General features: G+C 39.2%; 1 protein-coding gene across 1 annotated transcript; it reads left to right on the forward strand.

Moving 5' to 3' along the window:
• The first annotated feature begins 4,298 nt into the window (after positions 1-4,298).
• Positions 4,299-12,654, forward strand: LOC131018201 (putative disease resistance RPP13-like protein 3). Its single transcript, XM_057946926.1, has 5 exons — positions 4,299-4,446; positions 4,561-4,626; positions 6,536-6,824; positions 9,527-10,077; positions 10,808-12,654. The coding sequence occupies exons 1-5, from the start codon at positions 4,299-4,301 to the stop codon at positions 11,932-11,934; spliced, it is 2,181 nt and encodes a 726-aa protein (XP_057802909.1). The 3' UTR covers positions 11,935-12,654.
• Positions 12,655-15,884: the final 3,230 nt, after the last annotated feature.

Genomic DNA, 15,884 nt, shown 5'->3' on the forward strand with positions numbered 1-15,884 from the left:
TTATTTAGAGAGCTTATAATATGTTTCAAGGGCTCATAAGAAGTAATGTGTAATATCTCAAGAGCTTATAAGTTGTCAAAGTATTTAAATAATTGATCTCTAGAAATAGAATCTAGAAATAGAATGGGGTTAGAGAGATGAAATTGAAAGGGTATATGCTGGAAAAAAAAAATCATTGTAGGATTATTTTGTAAAATGGTTGTTGCTTATAAGGATATATAAAATAATTTGGGGTTGAAGAACTTAATTTTTGAGAGCTTATATAGGTTGTTGGAGCTTATTTTTATAATATATAAGCGGTTTATAAGAGCTTATTTTGCCCAACACTTCTCAAAAGCTTATAAGTTGTTTTAAAGAGCTTATAAGCTCAGACAAACACCCCCTTAGTAGCCTCTTCAAATAGAATCAACTTTGTATTCCTTCAAAATTTAGGATGCTTAGTGCACAATAACTTGTTTTTCGGAATTTGAGTTTTTAAGGGGAATCTGGTGGAGATTTAGATGGCAATTTTGTGAGATATGGTAGGGAAGTTGGATTTTGCATGGTTCTATTCTATATGCATTCCTCGAGTTTATGGGCTGTGAAAGTGTTGCTCCGCAAGAAATCAAAAGAAACGCACTGTGTTGAGGCAACACACAAGTGCACAGAGTAGAAAATGCAGCGGAAATAAGATGAACACAAGAATTGGAAAATTTTCTTCAAGTTATAAAATAACATGAAGAAGCCTTATGATAAAATGACTAAAATGAGAATGAACACTCACGTTCAAATACCTTTACAAGACTCTAGGTATTTGAACAATAGACACTCTCATTAACAAACGCAAACTGGATTCAAGAGCTATACTCCGAAATCCGACAAAACAAATGTATGCTATAACAAATGTTATCCTAACACAAGAAACAACACTCGTACACAATCACTTTCTAAGCTCGATATCTTCTCTCTAAGTTCGTAATCTGATCTGAGACTTCTCCTTGGTATTTATAAGCTTCTCAATCTTGCTCTCCAAGGCTGAAGTCGTGGGTTAGGTAGTGGATAAGTGGCCGTTGGATAGTTTGTTGCACACACTCCACTTGTCCACTTCTTCCCTTGAATGTAGGAGCTACTAACCATCTCCTATTTTCTCTCCACTCTTCCCTTCCTTGTAGCAACAGTCGAGTCTCCCTCTCTACTCTTTGACTTGGTCAAAATCTTGCAAAACAACTTAAGTGGAGAAAAGCAAAACAATGATAACAAGAAGAGAGATATTTATGGAGTTAGAAAATCAACTCCAACAAACTCCCCCTTTTTGCCTTTCTTCACAAAACCAACATAAAACAACAAGTATACTCCCCTTTGCTGTGATCTCCCCCTGCATGAGAACCAAATACCACAACAACCAATACAACAAGTAATATCACTCGACAAGTATCACAACCTGCAAGGATCACACCAACACAAGCACCACACAATGAACTAAGGTCAATACAGAAAACCAACGCACATCAATTCAGCAACACAAGTTTAACAACCAAAGAACTATAGAATCATTGTTTAAGCAACATGCCTCATCCACAAAAACTAATTCAAACAAAACTGTTAGATCTCGGAGAGTTTAATGAACAGGTGTATGGGGGGAGGGGGAAATACACCTGTAGGCTATTTTTCGCGAAAACACACGAACACATCTGATAGAAACTAAAACACAGTTTGACTGATGAATGACACACGCTTCAATTGACAAAGGGGTAGCGACTGATACTGATAAATGATTCAGTATATGACTTCAGTTGATTGAACTCGTCAATGAACTTCAATCCAGATATGGTTTCAGTCGATTTGTAAAACAGAGTAGAGTTACGGATCTTACTGACTATCATCAGTTGATTGGTCACTTAGACAAATAACTCTAGCAGCGGAAATTTAAACTTAGTTAGCAATAGCCTTATAAAAGATTTTGACACAGAGAAAATTCCTTAGTTATGCTTTTCAGTTAATCAGTTTAGTTAAAACAGCGATATGCATAGATACTGAAAATGTAAAGCAAGTAAAGAACACAAGGGATTTTTACGTGATTTAGAAAAACAAGTTCCTACGTCCATGGTCAGATGATCAATCTGACAATCACTCTGGGCTTATGTATACAGGTGCACAACAAACTGAACAACTGAAATAAACCATTTCAAACCATTTCAGTACCAACACATGGGTTGGATTTCTCGCTCTTCTCTTAGCACGCTAAGACACCAACTGTGCCCGTATAGCGCTTGGCTAAGATCTCTGAGTCAGCAGAGACAATAGCATTCAGATTTATCAAAGGAAGGTCGACGGTCTTCCCCTCACTAAATAATATGCTATTGATAACATATTCCTGTATACACTCCATCTTATCCTCCGATCCTTCGTACTTGAGAATTGTGTGTTTGAGTACCCTGTAGACAAGAGAGGGAAAAAGCAAGGCAAATAGTTGCGATTTAGCATTTGGTCAAAAATGACCTGGCCCAAATTGAATGGTAATCCCTCGCCAATACAATAGAGCAATATGTTGTGCTGTAGTGTGATGACCGTAGAATTGGATGACACCACCCAATTGAACCTCATTATCTTGAATAACGTCGAGTGCAGATAAGACAGGTTCGAAGATTTAATCGACTTCATCCAGTTCTTCAACTTGCCTCCTGTGATCACCTCTGCAACTTTGTTCATGTCCTTCACCACTGTGCCCTTCACATTGGGCGTCTCAAGAATTTCATTGATGATGGCAGGGGTAAGGTTATAAACTTTGTTCTTGTAAAACAATTTCCCATACTTTCGATTCCTTGGATTCCCAAACTCCGTTGACAAATTAGAATAAACTAACTGAACCACCCTTTTGTTATATAGCATAACTCCTGACACAGACTTTAACAATCTACGAGATTTAAGAAAATCCAGCAAGTTGTAGTCTTTAAAAGATACCTGATCAATGTTTCACTCGCTGTACAAGAGAGAATTTTTTAGATCCTTCCAGAGTTTGGCAGCCTCTGCTGTGTAGAATGTAGGAGTGAGAGCTTTGCTAGCTTCCATGTCTGATCCTTCAGGTTCGAGCTCAGCAACTTCCTCATTCTCTGACTCGCTGTCAGAGTACTGTGTGGGGGTAACCCAAAGCTCCACGCCGATCAAATCGGAACCACATGAGGAAGCTGAAACCCGATTCTACTGTTTATGTCATTGAGGATTCCGTCTCAGCAGAGTCGCCACCAGCCAAGCATGCCCAAAAAGGAACTCTCAAATAGCGTTTGGTGGACTCCACCACAGCGGACGAAGAGTCCTCATCTCCCACTCTCGAAGAAAAGTAATATCCTATTTCGGACGAAAAGGTTGAGTTCTTTTCTACTCAATCCCTGGACGACATCATTGAAGAGACTGAGGCTGAGGTGGCTGCCGAGAAGTATCCTGAAAAGACTATTTTCGACGAAGATTTACCCCTAACTGACGTAGTAACAAAGATCAAGCAAAAGACGATTCGTGACGGAAATAAAGTTGCTACAACAAAGGCTGTTGCTCCTGTTGTTACCCCCACACAGCACTCTGACACTGAGTCAGAGAATGAGGAAGTTGCTGAGCTCGAACCCGAAGGGTCAGACATGGAGGCTAGCAAAGCTCTCACTCCTACATTCTACACAGCAGAGGCTGCCAAACTCTGGAAGGATCTCAAAAATTCTCTCGTGTACAGCGAGCGAAACATTGATGAGGTATCTTTTAAAGACTACAACTTGCTGGATTTTCTAAAATCTCGTAGATTGTTAAAGTCTGTGTCAAAATTTATGCCATATAACAAAAGGGTGGTTCAATTGGTTTATTCTAATCTATCAACGGAGTTTGGGGATAAAAGGAATCGAAAGTATGGGAAATTGTTTTACAAGAATAAGGTTTATAACCTTTACCCCTGCCATCATCCCCTGCCATCATCAATGAAATGCTTGAGACGCCCAATGTGAAGGGCACAGTGGTAAAGGACATGGACAAAGTTGCAGAGGTGATCACAGGAGGCAAGTTGAAGAAGTGGATGAAGCCGATGGAATCTTCGAACTTGTCCTATCTGTACTCGGCGTTATTCAAGATAATGACGTTCGATTGGGTGGTGTCATCCAATTTTACGGTCATCACACTGCAGCGCGGCATATTGCTCTACTGTATTGGCGAGGGATTGCCATTCAATTTGAGCCTTGTCATTTTTGACCAAATTGCTTCTAAATCGCAACTATCTGCCTTGCCTTTTCACTCTCTTATCTACAAGGAACTCAAACACCAAGGTCTCAAGGATGGAGGATAAGATGGAGTCTATAAAGGAATATGTTATTAATAGCATGTTATTCAGTGAGGGGAAAATTGCCGACCTTCCTTGGATAAATCCGAATGCTACTGTCTTGGCTGCCACCACAGATGCCACGATCACAGTCCCAATGACTCTAATTGATTCTTGTCCGAAATGACTGGAGAGTGTGGAGCTTAATTGCTGGCATTATTATACTGACACGTCCACATCAATTGCTACACTAAGGCAGGATTTTCTTGCTCTCTTTTCTTCCTAAAAAGGGGGAGATGATGTTGAGGGTAATGCTGAAGGAACTGGGGACGAAGCAGGAGACCAAGTCCATGAATGTAGGCGGGGGGTGCATGTGGCTATGATTGCTTGATAGAGTTTGTTTAGCTTTCGTTTTGAGCTCACAAAACTCTTAGTTTATTTCTGTTTTGTTTGAATTAGTTTTTGTGGATGGGGCATGCTGCTAAAATAATGGTTCTATAGTTCTTTGGTAGTTAAACTTGTGTTGTTGAATTGATGTGCGTTGGTTTTTTGTATTGACCTTAGTTCTTTGTGTGGTGCTTGTGTTGGTGTGATCCTTGCACGTTGTGATACTTGTCGAGTGATATTACTTGTTGTATTGGTTGTTGTGGTATTTGGTACTCATGCAGGGGAAGATCATAGCAAGGGGGAGTATACTTGTTGTTTTTTGTTGGTTTTGTGAAGAAAGGCAAAAAGGGGGAGTTTGTTGGAGTTGATTTTCGAACTCCATCAATCTCTCTCTTCTTGTTATCATTGTTTTGTCTTTCTCCACTTAAGTTGTTTTGCAGGTTTCGACCAAGTCAAATAGTAGAGTGGGAGACTCGGCTGTTGCTACAAAGAAGGGAAGAGTGGAGATAAAAGGAGAGAAAATAGGAGATAGTTAGTAGCTCCTACATTCAAGGGAAGAAGTGGACAAACTATCCAATGGCCACTTATCCACTACCTAACCCATTACTTCAGCCTTGGAGAGCAAGATTGGGAAGCTTATAAATACCAAGGAGAAGTCTCAAATCAGATTACAAACTTAGAGAGAAGATATTGAGCTTAGAAAGTGATCTGTGTACGAGTGTTGTTTCTTGTGTTAGGATAACATTTGTTATAGCATTCATTTGTTTTGTCGGATTTCGGAGTATAGCTCTTGAATCCAGTTTGCGTTTGTTAGTGAGAGTGCCTATTGTTCAAATATCTAAAGTTTTGTAAAGGTATTGAACGTGAGTGTTCATTCTCATTTTAGTCGTTTTGCCATAAGTCTTCTTCAAGTTATTTTATTAGGAGTGTAAACTAATCAAGTCGCTCGCGAACTATTCGAGGCTCGGCTCGGCTCGAAAAAAGCTCGTTCGAAATTCGTTCATTTTCTAAATGAGCCGATTCTGAGCTCGATAAAATTATCGAGCCGAACTCGAGTCTGTGCATGTTCGGCTCGAACTTATTTGCGAATAGGCTCACCAATATGTTTGCGAATAGGCATGAATATGTTTGCGAATAGGTTCGTTAAATAATAATTTTACTTTCCAATTACCGGCGTTGCTTTTATTTTGAGTGCTATGGATGATGAGTACCTTATCTTGCAATCATTGAAAGAAGTCCGAGGGTGTTTGTCACTAATTTATTTTTCCATAAATGATGAAACTTTTATATGCATAACCTTTGTTAGATAAAGTCCACATGTGTTACTCTCTGTTTTTTTCGATCGCAATCTTTGAAATGGTTTAAAATTCAGTTTGCCAATTGAGTTGATACTCACGGATTTTATTATTCGGCATCATTGTTATGTTATCCTTAGGGCTCGTTTGGTTTTCAGTAAAGGATTATGTAGGATAATTTGTAACCAAGATATTTAGCGTGGATAATGACAGATTATTAATACTGAATTGGTGTTTGCTATCATGGCTAAATACAGAATATCCTGGCCGGTTTAAGTTAATCCAAGGGGGAAGGTGGTATTATTAATCCTAAGAAATCTGGATTAATAATATTGGGTCGTGGGATTAAATCGGGTCATCCGTATTATTACTAAATAATACCAAACACTAGACTGATTTGTACTAAATTAGCTAATACAGTGTATTAGCCAATATCAAACACGCCCTTAATGTTTTCTCCCTTGGAAAGCTGTCCCTTGGTGATGCTCGAGCTTATTATTTGTTGACTGCAAAAAATGAACTCGGTGTTGTTTTAAGCATCTTTCTTTTTGGCCTTAGATCATGCATTTTAAACTTGGTGCAGGTGCAACAATGGTTCCTATAAGCTGGACAGAGATGCAGCAGGTCAAACTGAGCATAGAAAAGTTGCGAAGATCGACGTCGTCTGAAAATAGGATCCCAACTTGGGATATTGGTGGATGGGCTTTTGTGATGGCACCCCACCGAGCTATTCACCCATCTAACGGACCGGGCCACGATGGTCGAATGGGGCGGCGAGGTCGTGAGTTCCCGGGCCAACGACCAACACACGTCGACCCAAATGGGCTCGGGCCATTACGCGGAAGCCGGGTTCCGAAAAGCAAGCTATTTTCGTAACCTAGAGATCGTCGATTCCGACAACAGCCTAAGCTCGGCCCAAGATGTATCAACTTTGGCCGAGAGCACGAATTGTTACAAGGGAGTACTATTTAGTCTTTTCATCAAGGAGTGCTCTTAAAAGGTTAATTTTTGGTGGACCACACACCATTTAACTACCAAAAAGTGAATTTCTTAATCTCCGTGCCGAAAAGAAATGAGCCTATTGATCTGGGACGGAGGGAGTATAAGCATAAATCAGGTAAGGAAATAACTATATTTTATTTGGAAAAAAAGGTACTATTAATCGTATGAAGTGTGGTTTTGTGTTTCTTTACTTGGTGTGATCGGTTTCTACTTTCGGATAAGTTTATTTGGGCTTGTTCGGTTGGGCCCAATTTAATTTATTTTTTTAATTGAGAATCCCAAATTGATTATTAAGAAGAAAGGCGGCTGTGGAGTGTGAATAGCAACATACTTCATGAAGGATATATTCATTTTGCTAATTAAGGATATAGTTAAACTTACAATTTTTTATCCTTCTATTTTTCAAGTATTGATTTATCAATTTAATATATTCATGAAGGATATGAGAAGAGATTATGAATTTTAAAATTTGGATAATTTTAGTTCTCTTTCGATGATGTCCTCCAAGGTTTTTGCTAATTAAGTTGGTGTTATTTTTCTGGTCACCACTACAAGTGTAGAGAGAGTATTTTTTGAAATGACTTATGTCAAGAATAAGTTGTGCAATAGAAATGGAGGATCAAGTTTTAAATGATTGTTTGGTCACTTTTATTGAGAAAAATATGCTTCTGCAAGTTTTTGATGATGAGGTTGTCAAACGCTTTGAAGAAATGAAGACTTGTCGAAAAATAAACTACATATATGATATTTTTTTTTGTATCTTTGAGCAATATTTTAAGAAATACTATTTTTAACATTAAAGTATCTTTTACATTTTTATATTTATGAGATTATTTTTTCGTACCCCCAATTTAAAAATCTTGGATCTGCCACTGCATATTAAATCTTCGTGGCTAGCTAAATAACGTAGACATCCAGCTATATTGCTTAGTACATCGATCCTTTAAGCTATGTAAATATGTCATGCTTCTACCTCAATATTAATTTGGAGATAATTTATCGAAAATTAGAAATTATGTGAAAGATCAAAATAATTGGAAGTTTCCTTAAAATTGAAAGTGAGTGTATTTGAAATTATAAATTTGAGTTCATAAATCATAATTTGGTGCTTTGGTTGATCAAGTTGGGAAGTTGCATCAATCTCATATTCTCTCTTCAACTTCTTTATATCCTTTGAAATTGTACCTATCCAATAATCAAGTATCTCGCACACACACAATGTTAGTACTCGTAGAGACACGCAATAAATGTGCTGAAAGTATATATAAAGAACAAGAACACCAAAATTGGTTACCCAATTCGGTGATAAAACACCTACGTCTGGGGGGCCACGACCGGGGTGGTAAATTATCCACTAGTGATAATAAAATATACAAAGGACTTACACGCAAAGACTCATTCTTCCTAGCCTCTATATCTTCCCAAACCGCCACCGATGTGAATAACTGAGAGCAAGACAACGACTCACCCTCTAAGTGTGAATGCAACACATTCACCACCTAAACCCAAGAATCAAACCTACTCCAACACGCTGGAGTAAAAGAAAGAATAGACAACTTCGCACGCTTACAAAAATATGAAATAAGCGACAAACTAGAACACACTCACACGTAATGTATGCTCTCTATAAACTGCACGAAAATACTCTCTAAATGATATAGAATAACAGTAAAAGTAGGTCCCTAAGGGGACATCAAGCGGTGCGACCTCCTGTGTGAACAGCGAGGTCCCGGGTTCAAACCCCACTGCTCCCCCTCCCCAACTCCCCCAAGTCAAAAACAAAAAATAATAACAGTAAAAGTAGCAGCAAAAACGAGTCCTCTTCATCGCAAATATATAGCCAAACCCTAACAACTTCCAATCTCGATTAGGACTCTGAAGAATCATGAATGCGGGGCTGTTGGAGTCTATCCGAAAGATCTGAACGAATCTCACCAACACCAACTGAAGATTCGGTTACATATAGATCCATAAAAGCATATAAAGGATAACTCCAAGAATATCTCAAAACCCGCAAGTGTATAGTTGCAAGGAGTCTTCAGCATAACTTAGAACATAAGAAGCTACTTGTGGAACCACTGTTCTAATCAGCAAAGTAAAACATCCGAAGACACTTGTGTTGTCTACATAATAACAACTAATAAAGAGAAGACATGGCCAAAAAAACCGAAATCGGGAATCGAACCGTGAAATCGGACCATTCGAGACGGTTCTGGAACCGAAACCGTGCTTGGTCGATTCAGTTCCGGTTCAAATTTCTTCAAACCGCCGTTTCCCGGTTCAGAACTGGAACCGAACCGTGGAACCGTGAACCGTGTTGAAACCGTGCTGAAACCGGGCTGGAACCGTGAATCGACGGTTCCACGATTAGAACCGGGAACCGTGGAACCGTCTGAGAACCGCTTATAAGTAAAGAAATATATAATTATAACCACTTATTTACTTTATTATCAAATACATTTAAAATATTAATTTCTTAAATTTTATGTTAAAAAGAAGTTGATCAACTGAAGACGGAACGGAGGGAGTTTATATCAGTAACTCTATAGTGTTTATTATTTTGGGAACTGAGTTGTTTTGGTTACAAAAGCCGCGAGAGGTATGGGATCAAGGATCTCGGAGAGGCAGCCAAGTCGGCATCGAGATGGGAAGTTGAATCGCGGCGGCGGTTGTGTCCTTGGCAAAAGGACGAACATCTGGTGGGCGTTGAAGATGATGTGAAAAAGCTGCTGAAAGAATCGATTCTGTGTGAGGAGAAGAAAGGGCTTTCCATTGCGGTGTTAGAGGGCATGGGTGGGATCGGGAAATCGACACTTGCCCGGGAAATATACAACCACCCCCATGTCGTTGCTGCTCCATTCGACTGCCGTGGTTGGGTTGTGGTGTCGAGTGAATTTACACCACAAGAGACCATCAAGCAGCTTATCTTGGAGCTGCCGGGCTCTGACAAACAAAAGGTGCGTGAATTGGAGGAGTCAACCAAGGACAAGCTATATCTCCTACAAAAGCTTAAAGAAATGCTTCATAAGCAATTGGAGGGCAAATCATATTTCATAGTTCTCGATGATGTTTGGGAGAAGGAACATTTGGAATCTCTCATCACTGCTTTCCCAAATCAACAAGGTAAACCATACCATTTATCCTATTTTAATTTGTTTTAAATCTTATTTTACTGGATATTTCTTCTCCACTTTCAATTTGTATGCTTTAATTTTGTGATAATTAATTATGGTTTATTTAATTCAATTTTTTTTAAACAATTTATTCAATCCAATTAAGGTGATGTAATTATTTTAACATTTAATTTTATTTTTGCTAGCTAACAAGCGCCAATTGGTATTGTTTTATAATTATCCTTAGGGTGAAATATTTTGGAGAAAAAGCCCAAATGATGGTCCAAATAATTATCGTATTTTATGTGCTTGATTTCATTTATTATTGATAAAAGTGTCATTTTTGTTGTTAATAAAACTATCATTTGTTGTGAGTAGTATCATTTACGTTGGTCGAGGTTACAGAAAAGGCGGTGGGGGCAGGCCGGACTCGATCTGGTCGGGCTATCTGGGCTGGGTAGAACCTATCCTCACGGTGTGGATGGGTGTACATAAGACAAGCTCGCAACTTCATAGATTATTGCCTAAATCTACTTGCACAATGATATGAAAATGATTGAATATAATGTTCACTGTAGTTGCCATTTGGACACTCTTTTGAGGCAACGCCCTATTTTAGCAAAAAATATATAATAGTTATAAAAACTATAGCCATATAGATAAAAATATAAAAATAGTAGCATTTCGAAATATTATTGTTGAGTTTTTTTGAATTAATCAGTTGTTACTCTGATGGACAGATAAAGCAAGTAGATTGTTGGTTACCACCCGCAACAAGATTATCACAAAGTATGATCAATACGTCCACAATATGAGTCTCTTAGACTCCAAAAAAAGCTGGGAATTGTTGTTGAAGAAGGCATTCGTTGGCAGCACAATTGGCAAATGTCCAGAAGAATTTGAGAGTGTGGGCACAGAAATCTTGCAAAAATGCGATGGTCTACCATTAGCTATCAGCGTGGTAGGAGGCTTACTCAGGCAAACACAAACCAAGAATGGATGGGAACAAGTTCTTACCCAATTAAACTCTTATTTGGGAAGGACCGAAAGCGACGTATCAACAATTTTGGAGTTGAGTTATCAGAACTTGTCTCCCCAACTAAAATCATGCTTCTTGTGCCTAGCCTTTTTCAAAGAAGACTTTACTATCCGAACAAAAAGGCTAGTAAAGCTATGGGATGCACAAGGCTTGATCCAACAGGAAGGAAGTAGAAGTATTGATGAGATAGGAAGAGGTTATTTAAATGAGCTAATCAATCGAAGCATGGTTCAAATTCAAGATCTACACGTCAATGATCAAGTCAAAAGTTGTCACATCCATGATCTTGTCCGTGACGTTTGCTTAAGAAAAGCAAAGGAGGAAATAGGTCTGGAGATAGTAAAGGGGAAGGGAGGGATTTCATCAGAATCATCCTATAAGCCTCGCCATCGTGTTGTCTATGCCAAAAATCTTGAGACTTCCTCGTCGAATCAAAATAAGCATGTACGCTCTCTTTTCCTACTTAGCGTCCATGATTATTATAGTTATATAACCACTCCATCTGATTACTGGAAGGGCTATCAACTCCTTAAGACAGTCGAGCTTGACGCTACTGCCTTCAAAAGATTTCCCAACTCTTTTCGGTTATTGATTGGATTGAAGTGCTTGAGAATATACTCATATCATGGAGGCTTCGTAGAACTCCCATGTTGGTTTGATCATCTTAGAAACCTCGAGGTTGTTGACATGAAATCGTGCTTCGTATTTTTCCCAAGACTTGTTTCATTGAAAATGGACAAGCTACGTTACTTCATCAGCGCAGCTATTCGCCGTGGACCGACAAATAAAAACATGTGGAATAAAAATATTGAGTGTTTGAGAGAATAAGGCACAAGGATTGGATGAAGTCAACTCTAACGAGTAGTTGCCATCTTCGTGAATTAGGCATACGTTTTGATGTAGAAAGAATAGAGCGTGAAGAGTTGATCAAAGTGAGAGCGTCATTGGAGAAGATGCAGAATCTTGTCATACTTCACTTAAATTGGTTTGTATATGCTACTGACATAGCATTATTAGCTGTGCCGCAGCTCGCCAATCTCACCAAACTTAAACTGCAAGGTAATATGTCCAAATGTCCAACTGCGAGTATGTTCCCTCCAAATCTTTCTCACCTCACGTTGAGCCTTTCCTGCCTACGTAATGATCCGATGGCAGAGCTGGGTAAGCTTCCAAAGCTTTTATTTCTCAAGCTACAGATTGAAGCTTACAGGGGTGAAACGATGCTAGTTTTGTGCGACGGGTTCCCCAGCCTCGAAGCCCTGGCTTTTCGAGATTTGGATGAACTGAAGAGCGTCATCATAGAAGAAGGTGGAATGCCGAAGCTCAAACATCTCCGAATCCGTCGATGCCCCAATCTGAAGACTGGGAATCTGCCGCAACACATCAACATATTTACTCAATAAACTGATCAAGTTTACTTTACTCATCTTCTGTTATTCTTGTGTCTATGTGTAACAAGAAATGGAGTGTCTTGTGCTTGTTGAAACATTAATTTGTGTTCTACACTTTTGCACATTGATTAAGGAAAATTTATTTTTCCTAAATTAACCTTAACGCATGGTAATTAATTTTCAATTAATCACCCATTATTTTAATGGGAATCAAATATGAGCCACTTAATTAATCACCCATTATGGTGGCACTGAAAAATGACATAATATTACGGGTGAGAGTTGGACTTGGGTGAGGGCACCTGCATGGGATGCGGCCGGGTCGACCCGCGCCCATTTGATCCGTCACCCCAAATTATTACATTTGCTTATAGTAAATGCTACTTTTAATAAGCATAACATATACATTTATTCGCACAAATATATACTTTTGTAAATATATGTATTTATCTTCATTTAATATAAAGTATTATATTTTTAAACCCTAAATCCTATAAACTAAACCCTAAACCCTGTAAACTAAACCCTAAAACCTGAATACTAAACCCTAATAGGAGTATTTACTTTTAATAAGCATAAGATATACATTTTGTCGCACAAATGTATACTTATGGAAATATAAATATTTACCTTCATTCAATATAAAGCATTATACATATCAATAATTACTTTTTCTTAAGATGATAATTATTTGATCAAATAATAATATTATTATTTATGTTTATTAAAAGTAATCATTGATATAATAAAAATAAACATTGCTATGAAGAAATGTAATGTTTCGAACCTAAACACTGAATGTATACTTTTATTTTATCTAAGATATACATTTACATGCTTAAATGTATACTTATGTGAACATAAGTATTAACCATCATTCAATATTGTTTAAACCTAAACACTGAATACTAAACCCTAAATAGGGAATACTAAACCCTAAACCTTGAATACTAAACCCTAGTCATATTCAATAATAAACCCTAGTCATTCAATAATAAATCCAAATGACAATATTTACTTTAATTTTATCTAAGATATACATTTTCATGCTTAAAATTCCTCCAGGTCTTGAAGGACTTCCACGCGAACGGTAAAATTCCTAAAGGAGGTAATGCTTCTTTCATCGTTTTAATACCGAAGAAAGAAGGGGCTGATTCGTTGAACGAATTTCGTCCAATCTCGCTCATTACCAGCTTGTATAAAATCATTGCAAAGATCTTGGCGGGGAGACTGACGAAGGTGATGGGGTCGATCATCTCTGATAATCAAAGCGCTTTCGTTAAAGGGCGGTTCATTCTCGATGGTGCGGTCATTTTGAATGAAGTTGTTGTTGAGTCAAAAAAGAAGCGACGAAGCCGGATATTCTTTAAGATTGACTTTGCCAAAGCTTTCGACTCAGTTCAATGGGATTTTTTGGATACTTTGCTGGATAGAATGAACTTCGATGGGATTTGGAGGAAATGGATTCAAGGGTGTCTACAGTCAGCCACGGCAAGTGTCCTTGTTAACGGGTCATCAACGGGAGATTTCAAAATGGAGAGAGGCTTGAGACAGGGTGACCCGATGTCTCCCTTCTTATTCCTCATTGTTGCGGAAGGATTGAATGCGCTTGTTGAGAGAGCAGTGGAACGACAGTTATTGTTTCCTGTTAAGATTGGTAAGGATGAAGTGCCGATTACACACCTCCAGTACGCGGATGACACCATCTTTATTTTAGAGGCTGATGAGCGTAATGTGGAATCACTGAAAAGTCTGTTGCTTCTCTTTCATTTTGTCTCGGGTCTTGCTGTCAACTTCGCGAAGAGCAGCCTGATGACGGTGGGAGTGAATGTGTCAGTCGAGAGGACATGGGCTTCGTTTCTCCATTGCAAGATTGGTTACTTCCCGTGTCTTTACTTGGGAACCAAAATTGGAGGCCGAAGCAATGGTGTTAGCGAGTGGAAGTTCTTGGTGGATAAAGTCTCAAACAAAATTGCAAGCTGGAAAAAAAGACCTCTCTCGTTGGCAGGGAGGATCACTCTTGTCAAAGCGGTGCTTCAATCTATTCCGGTATATCAACTGGCCTACGCTTTCATTCCCAAGACTGTGCTCAAGAACCTCAATTCCTTGTTCTCCAGATTTCTGTGGGGTGGAGACTCTCAGTCGAGAAGAATCACCTGGTTTAAATGGAGCTCCTTGTGTTCCAATAAGAAAACAGGAGGTCTTGGGTTTCGGGATGTGGAATTGTTTAATCATGTTCTGTTAATTAAATGGCTTTGGAGATGTTTGGTGGATGGGGGAGCTTTGTGGGCGAGAGTGATCAAATCGATTTATGGGGAACTTGTCTGGGGCGAAGAGGGGGATTGCTCGATGGTGGGAAGAAGTGGGCAGTTGGGGTGGTGGGCGAAAATTGTGGAGAAAGGGGGAGGAAGAGACGATAGATGGTTCATTGATCACCTTCAACACAGTCTCGGGGATGGGATGAATACAATGTTCTGGGAGGACGTGTGGGCTGTTAACAAACCTCTCAAGTTCTCTTTCCCGAGATTGTATAACTTGTGCTCGAATAAGAAAGCCCTTGTCGGAGAGAGTGGGTTTTGGGAAGGAGAAGAGTGGGTGTGGTCGGTGAATTGGAGGAGGGATTTGAGGGAAAGAGAGAATGGACAGGTGGAGGAACTTTTGAGACTTGTTGCTGCTTTTGTCCCTTCTACAGGTTTAACTGATGGATGGAGTTGGAGGGCAACTACGGACGGTAAATTCTCAACAAAGTCGGCTTATGATTTGGTGGCGGCTTCCAGAGAGGCGCAACAAACTCAACCGGCTGAGATGGCTATGGTTTGGGAGGCTCCAACATCGCACAAAGCCAAGGTGACAGCGTGGAGATGTCTTAGAAATCGTTTGGCTACATGTGACAACTTAAGAAGACGACAAATTCAAATTAGCTGGGAAGAGAGAGGATGCAACGCCTGCGTCGCTGGAGAGGAGACGACGGAACATCTGTTTCTTCATTGCCCGAAAGCTGCGGCGGTGTGGGACCAAATCTTCCAATGGTTACACATCAAAACGGCAAATCCTAGAGGTACTCTCCATCATTACACTTCCTTCATCTCTGCTGCCAAAAAGAAGAAAGGAAGAAGATTGCTAAATGCGTTATGGGTGGGAACGGTTTGGACACTATGGGAAAAAAGAAACGAGAGTCGTTTTCAAGGAAAGATTTGGGATATTGAGAGACTTGTTTTACAGATCAAGGGTAGACTTTGGAGTTGGAATGAGGTCTATAAAGTTTTGGAGTTGAGAATCCCTTTCACCATGTGGTGCTCAAAGGGTTTCAATCTTTCCTTCTTGTTTTGATTGGCATCCCTGGTGCCTTGCTTTTTATCTTAATAAAATTTTAAATTTACCGATAAA

This window comes from Salvia miltiorrhiza, chromosome 3 (genome assembly GCF_028751815.1).
Source record: "Salvia miltiorrhiza cultivar Shanhuang (shh) chromosome 3, IMPLAD_Smil_shh, whole genome shotgun sequence".
Classification (NCBI taxonomy): domain Eukaryota; kingdom Viridiplantae; phylum Streptophyta; class Magnoliopsida; order Lamiales; family Lamiaceae; genus Salvia; species Salvia miltiorrhiza.